Here is a 7,655-nt window from a genome sequence, read left to right on the forward strand (position 1 = left end):
CTGCCGACTCCCGCCTCTGTCGAGGATTGTCTCTATCACAGACACAAGCAACAAGTAGCAGCAAGATTATGACTTCTCTATCAATCTCACTTGTAGCCGAAAACCGGCAGGCGTTAACGTAATATTCTCGTGGACAAAATTAACATGGGAGCTGCGTCTTATATGAGTTCCACCAAAAGCTTTTTGTGCTAGGGATTCGAAAGAGAAGGAAAAATGAAGATTGTAAAGTCTGCAGAAGAAAGCTATAGCAGGAAATAAAAAAATGAAGGAAGTTGTCTTCTAAGTTGCTAGAAGATTTGACGCAAACAAAAAGAAAAGATGAAATGGAGACAAAATGATAGAAGCTACAAGTCAAAAGTAAAGAAAATAAATAAGTTTTCGTCAAGGAAAGCTTTGTAGAGTAATCGAGACGACGATACCGTAGTAGCCTTGATGTTCTGGCTTCGCAGCTTTAATAGCTGTTCTTCCTTCTTATTCCACCGAAAGCCTTGCTGTTAAGATAAGGTAAGTTGATGCCAAAGTAGTGGAGGATTGCAGTAAAAGACAAAAAAAAGGGCAAGTGTGTTGTAGGGAAGTCAAAGCCCCCTGATCCTTTCACGTGTTTAAACGAGCAAACTATTATGAAAGGCTTGAAGTGGATACAGGATAAAAGAATGATAATATCCTGGGTGGGGATTTCAAATTATGGCAAATACCTCAGCCTAATAAAGCCTCTGCACAATGAAGGGAATGAGGCAATCACCTGATGGTTCAAAGGATGAAAGACCCAACAATTAAAAGGGTGTCTATCTGTTCAAAAACCAAAAAGACAAAGCTAATTCTACATCCAAGCAACAAATACAAGACCACCACGGAGCTACCAATGAAATTGGTAGAGAACTCTAAATTGGTGTTGTTGCGGAATAAAAATCTGAAGCAAAGCTGAAGCAAGTTGAACTCATAAAACAAAGTTGCAGTCAAAGGGGGTTTATACTAATTAACAATTAATTGGTATAATTTTCCAAGTGAAATCAATGGACATGATCTCCAAAGTAAATTCGTCCATTGTATCAGTTGGCATATAATTGATACAAAATTTCTACAAAGCTAAATCAAATCAAAATGGCACAAAGCCTCGTCAAATAGCACAAAGTCATTCCAAATCTACGAACTACGCCGGTTTGATTCCGATAAGGGTACGTAAGCAGTCTGATATCAAATTTTAGATGCAACCGTGAAACCGAAACAAATCCCTGATTTATATAAACTAAATTCACTCCTGCTACTTTGATCAAGTAATTACAAATTCTACAAAGAGTAAAAGAGAAGTCTTCAAGCACAAGTTCCTAGACTTCCAATTAATGGATGCTGCTCATGCAACAAAGTTCCTAGTTTTATAGGGAATGTTGCTCCACATGAGATTGAAGTAAAACAACAATTTTCTATTCACGTGAGCTTTATATTTTTGGACCCCGTGAATAAAAATAGGGTCGGACAACACAAAGTCACATCAAGTTTCAAATGACATGAAGCCATATCAAATGGCAAATGGCACAAAGTTGAAGAAAAATCTCAAATGACACGAAACCGTATCAAATATCAAATAGCACGAAGCCGAAGAAAAATCTCAAATGGCATGAAGCTGTATAAGACTCAAATGGCACGAAGCTACATTACGCTCCAATGGCTTAAAGTCCTCCTCCGCACGAGCTAAAACTGCACAAGGCATCAATCGCTCCAATGGCTTAAAGTCCTCGCCCGCCTCGCCCGCACGAGCTAAAATTGCACAAGGCATCAACTGCTCCAATGGCTTAAAGTCCTCACCCGCATTAGCTAAAACCACACAAGGCATTAATGCTCTAATGGCTCAAAATCCTCACCTGCATGAGCTAAAACTGCACAAGGCATCAAATGCTCCAATGACTTAAAGTCCTCGCTCGCATGAGCTAAAAACTACACAAGGCATTAAATGCTCCAATGGCCTAAAAGTGCTCGCCCGCATGAGCTAAAACTGCACAAGGCATCAAACGCGCCTTGCCTGCACGAGTTGAAACTGCACAAGACATCAAATCCAAACAAGTACCAAATACCAAGGAACTACGAGTGACTTGATCCCTCAACGAGGGTATGTAGGCAATCTAGGGTTCTACCTAGGTGCAGTCACAAAATCAAATAAACACCCAAATCCCCAAGTTACGATTTATTCATATTAGAATCAAAGGGTATTCCTTTCCCAAAAGAAGGGTTGTAATTAATAGGCGCATAGCCTAGAATGGGTCGAACTCAAGTTAATAAAACCCTCTTCAAAAGAATGAACGAGGGTGAAATTGTGTTGAGTGAATTATTTGTTTACATATTGTGAACAATTTTTTGCTCAACAAGGGTAAAATCGACAAATCATAATTTAGTATAGTTGGGCCATTTTTAGTTGGACTACTTTAATATGGATCTCGTACTAATCATTAAACAAAACTTATAACATGGTTTTTTTATTTATTAAAACTAAAATTTTTCAAGCCCTTTTCATTAATTTTCCTTTTATTAAAACATATCTATTTCAACTTGAAACATACCAACATATCGGCTAAATTATGTACACAATTCAAACTATCCTTTAAAAGGAAATGTACCATTAAATTCTATTTCCCAAATGTACCATGGTCCATGGTATGTGAAAATGATGGAAAGATGAGTATAAAGTGTGCTAAAACAAAAAAACTTACCCTTTGGTACGGATACTCAGATCAAGCAGTGTGCATAAAATGAAATATGAAGTGAATATGACCGACAAAAAAGAATGGAGAGGGTTGATTGACCAATCGAGAAAAGCAATGGCATGAAAAAATTGCTAATGGTTGTAGAAGAAGATAGCTCGTTAGTTACTTGTATGGTGTGGAGTTAGGAAGACAATATACTTTAGAAGCATAACTAGATCAAGTTTGAGGTGTTCTCAGATTTTTAAAACTTATCTACTACATTTTAGGAGATTTAGGATATTGATATGATCATTATTAATGAATTATAGGTAAATTAAATGGCAAATCATGTGATATTGCATTAAAAAGTATTACATATAAAATCTGCGGCACCTTAATTGTTGAGGAAGAATGTTTAATTGAATTCATAAAAAGAGCAAATGTTCTATAAAAAAAATTAAAAAATATAGCTCCTATATCAAAGCTCGGACTTTTTAGAAGACGATATTAGCCAAAAGAGGGATGAGGCTCTTCAAATTCTCTTTGGGAGGATCTTAGATTTCACATCTTATTGGTTCATTACACATCATGCGACCAACTTACGTTGGGAACCGGATCCAGATGGGATCCAAGTCTCGCCCCCGCGCTGTGTTTTCCTCCACCCCACCATTTTCAGTCTCATGCCCCGCCCACCACCCCTGCCCGGGCGTTTATATCTCCTCTTCCCACCCGTGTTTATCTCCTCCTCCGTCCCCCCAAAACTTTCTCTCTCTATCTGTATACGTATATATTTGTTTCCCTACTTTTCGATTTCAGCAGGGAAGGATGTGTTAAGAAGTTTTAATTACTTGAAAGGATCTCCAAAACATTGAAGACTCTAAGCGCGTCTGGAGTTGGTTGCTCGGCTGGGGTGGGTGGCGCAGGTTTGTCGACTGTCAACCCCTGCACGCCGGCAGCCGTCCAAGATTCACCGGCCAACGGCATCAATAGCAACATTGGCAACTGTCAGGTACCATAGACAATCATTCATCAGCTTTTTTTTGTTTTTTGTTTTTAAATTAGTTCTTTTAATCTCCTCATGTTAGATTGATAACACTAAATGGGAAGGCATTTGTTGTTTTTTCTTGAAGTGCTAGAACTGTTATTTTCTCAGAATTATACTGTAAAAACAAACTTCTGGGTTGGAATTTGGTATAATGGAGGTCGCGGACCGAGAGAATTACTTAGGAGAGGGTGTTATTGAGGCCTATTCACAAAAATCCAATGACATTGATGAACATGAAGATCACTATGCTTCTGCGTCTTCTTCCAAGTCGCAATTCAGGTAATTAATTAACTTTATGAAAAAGTTAGAGAATAGCTTGTCTATGTATAGTTCTGATGTTGAGCTTTATTTTCAGGAGAGTGGCATTGAAGGCTCGCTGGAGTGATGAGACGGGCATGGCTGAGGTTGTAGATAAAAGGGGTACAATTTGGAGGACCACGGGAATTGTTCGTAGTAGCAAGCTCTATTTCTCCATTGAGGAAGTTTTGTAAGTGAAAAAACTATATTTTAATTTTGATTGTTGTCGTAGTGTATGCGGAGTTTCATGCAAATCACTGAAAGATTTTGTTTAAGTAAAACCGTAAAATATAATAGATTGGACTTGAAGTAATCCAACTATAACAATCTTGATTTCCTTCCATTTCATTGTCTTACTTTCTGCTGCGAGAAGCCTTAGATTTTGGACATGCTGTTTGTAGCTGAATATATGCCTTTCAATGTCTTGATAGCCTAATAGTTACCTTATGAAATTGTTCCTTTCAATAATTTTATGCAAGATTTAAAAAGGTATTGGTATTTGAATGAAAAGGAACAAGTTTAGGCTGCGTATTTGAATGCCAGCTTCAATTGACCAGCACATTTATCAAAACATGGGACATTTAAATAAATGTAGTGAAACCAATGTTGAGCTGCACATCTATTAGCCTGGGGAGTGATGGTTTTGTTTTGGTGAAGTGAATTTTATCCTGAATATTAAATTACGGTGTCATACAATTTCCTCTCTTAGGTATTTTTTAGCAGTCTACAAGTCTTTTAGCCAATTATGCAATACTTTTAGAAAATTATCTACCAAATAACTGGTCATTGCTCCTTTACTGATTAAGTCTTCTTGGTTATCATTTGAGAAATAATTATGCTCATGGTGATGTTGACATTGTAGAAATCTTGAGATAATTAACCGAAAAAATGTATGCTAGCTTGATCTCTTCTTTGTTTTTCTTTAATTGCCTATTACTATTGGTTTTATATGTATATAATTTGTTTCGAATTACTCATAGACCGCATATCGGGGTTTTGGGAAAGTTTTAAGGTTGGTCTTAAAGGGATGCAGTGTAACTATTTTGATAAATTTTCATATTATGGTCTGGTAAAGGGGTGCAGTGTAACTAGTTGTGAAACAACAGTCTCTTTTATCTCGTCAAATTCCAAAACTGTCTGGGAAAGTGATTTGCTTGGTATGGGACCACAATATGAAGGTTTATCAAATTTGCGACGGACCTTGAAATTTTTCCAAACCGTCAATACAACTCCTATGAGATCTACGAAACAAATTTTATACAAATAAAACAAATGATGATAAGCAATCAAAAAAAAAAAAAAAAAAAAAAAAAAAAAAAAAAGGAAGGAAGATTGAGATTAAATTCGAAGGACTTGCATCTTTTCTGTTAATAGCCTCAAAAGATTTATGTACTAGTCAGCATCAACACGAGTATGATTATTTCTCAAATAATGAGCAAGAATGCTTGATCACTGCGGGAGCATTGATGGTTCCTTTAAAAGATGATTTTCTAAAAGTTTCACATAATTGCCTAAACACCGTATAGCATGCTAAAAAACAAATACCTAAAGAGAGCAAACCGAATGACACCACAATTTAACATTAAGGATAAAACTTCAATGACAGGGATTCAAAAGGTACAAAATAATATAGAATGTGAAATTACAAAATTCAAACCATTAGAATAAATTTCATCCGCCTTAGGGACTCTGCCAAAAGCCTTTTCAAAAGCTAATGCCGTTTACATGTTTGGCAATCACTGCCTTGCCGTCTATTGGCAAGCTAGTGATGTTGTAAATTCACCAAATTGAAAGCATCTCTTGTCAGCATGATGTAAATGTGAATTCTGGTAATGATCATGAAATTTGTGCATTGTCCCATTGAAATGGAAGTGTTAGCAAATTGTAACAGTCCTTTTAAAGGTTTTTGATTGAAATAGGGGCTTTGCTTCTTATGGATGATGGTGATATTAGCCTTTCCTTGGAAGACATGTATGTGAAGATTTCAAATGGAAAGCACGGGTGCAGTTGGGAGGAATTTCAAGCTTATAGGCAACTCAAATCTCTTGGTTACATTGTTGGGCGACATGGCATCCCCTGGTCTATGAAGATTGTGAAGAGTAATCATGAATCTGTTTCTTCTTACGGTTGCCGTGACAATGATGAGGCAGTGGACTTGGATTCAGAAGAGTTTAGGTCTGTCTTTGGATTGTTCAATGAGATGCAAATTGATGAAGCAAGGCTGGTTTTTGATGTTTATCTCCCAAACAGCAAGTTCAGGAAGTCTTCTCCTGGTGACCCAAGTTTTGTGCTCTGCTTTACCAGGTATTCGTATTTTGGTAAATTGTAAGAATTTAACGAAGTTGATTCTGTTTGTGATTAGCTGCCATTTTTCCTTTTCTTTGAGATATTGATAATCATTATCATCAGATATGCCTACTCTTTGAATAGTCCAAAGACTAAGAGCTCGTTTGGATGTACTTTTAAAATGATTGAAAGCGCTTTTGGTGAAAATGTTTTTAGAACCAATCTTTAGTAAAAATGCAAGTAAATCCTACTTAAATGCTTCCTGGAAGAAGCACATAACTGGTGTTTCTTGCAGAAAGCACTTCAAATGCTTTTAGAGCCCAAAAATAATGTTTTTTAAAGGCGCTTTCAGTCATTTTAGAAGCACATCCAAGCGAGTACTAATATTTTGTGAGTATGAACAGATAATTCCTTTATAAATACAAAAACATGTCTAGTAATTAACAGTAATTAACAGATATTGCCACCTTGAAAGTTTTAATGGATCCCTGTTTATCATATTTGAAGAGTTTAGATTCTTCACCCAATATGAATAGGTGGTAGGAACTGAACATTTGCCCAAACAAATCAGTTGGAACTCAACATTCTTAAAAAAAGTTCTTTCCTAATTCTCTGTATTATTGAATGATCCGATAAGTGTCTCATTCTCATGTAATTATATTGAAATGTACGCTTGCCTTCTCTCTTTTAGGGGTCATCCACCATCCAAAGCAGACCTACAAGCCCTCGAGAGACGATGCAGGAACATTCCCGTGAAGGTTTGTCATGTGGAGCAGGGGGGTGTGAGTTTATTTTCCTTTGACAAGGTGGAACTTCCAATTCTTCCTTGATACCTGGATTTGGTGATGTTTTATATTACACGAGTCGACGCTACACCAACAACATGTTAACATCAATCTTTGCTAAAAGCATATTTGTATTCTTCAAGTTACTTGAAGCAGATCCTGCATTGTTTTTGTACAACTTGTCTACTTTTGCTAATCTCCTCAGTTCAACATAGGTTTATTCATTTGATCCCCAAAATAAGAAGAGAGGCTCTTTTCATACGTTGGTAGGTTTTCCTACTTTTCTATTTTTACTAAAGGAAATTTTGTTCAGTAAATAATTTCATATTTCGTCATAGATAAGTCATACATTCTTTCATCTCCTCCAGGGTTGCTACTGTTTATGTCTCGTTCGCAGTAGTTGAGATCATCAACATTAGAAACCAAACAGATTCTCAATTCTTCTTCTTCCCGCTCGATGCAAAAGCAGGAATATCAAGAATAGGTGAGGTTAAGGTCGAATTTGAAGTCATGTCAGAACAAGAGAAACACGAGCGAGAATTCGGACTCATTGAATCTTGACATAGC

General features: G+C 36.7%; 1 protein-coding gene across 2 annotated transcripts; it reads left to right on the top strand.

The window, feature by feature from the left end:
- Positions 1–3,206: 3,206 nt before the first annotated feature.
- LOC137746012 (uncharacterized) lies at positions 3,207–7,386 on the top strand. 2 transcript variants are annotated; one of them, XM_068486055.1, is made up of 5 exons: positions 3,207–3,684; positions 3,829–3,999; positions 4,076–4,207; positions 5,920–6,321; positions 6,995–7,386. In XM_068486055.1, the coding sequence occupies exons 2-5, from the start codon at positions 3,872–3,874 to the stop codon at positions 7,131–7,133; spliced, it is 801 nt and encodes a 266-aa protein (XP_068342156.1). In that variant the 5' UTR covers positions 3,207–3,684; positions 3,829–3,871; the 3' UTR covers positions 7,134–7,386. The 2 variants fall into 2 exon arrangements, with proteins under 2 accessions (XP_068342156.1, XP_068342157.1); XM_068486056.1 differs by having other exon boundaries at positions 5,971–6,321.
- The last annotated feature ends 269 nt before the right edge of the window (positions 7,387–7,655 follow it).

This window comes from Pyrus communis, chromosome 9, assembly GCF_963583255.1.
Source record: "Pyrus communis chromosome 9, drPyrComm1.1, whole genome shotgun sequence".
In the NCBI taxonomy this organism is placed as follows: Eukaryota; Viridiplantae; Streptophyta; class Magnoliopsida; order Rosales; family Rosaceae; genus Pyrus; species Pyrus communis.

Bases quoted from the DNA above. Each gene is read 5' to 3' on its own strand.
- LOC137746012 (XM_068486055.1), top strand. From the start codon at position 3,872: ATGGAGGTCGCGGACCGAGAGAATTACTTAGGAGAGGGTGTTATTGAG. The intron at 4,000-4,075 runs GTAATTAATTAA...CTTTATTTTCAG, and splicing joins TCTTCCAAGTCGCAATTCAG to GAGAGTGGCATTGAAGGCTC. The intron at 4,208-5,919 runs GTAAGTGAAAAA...GTCCTTTTAAAG, and splicing joins TTCTCCATTGAGGAAGTTTT to GTTTTTGATTGAAATAGGGG.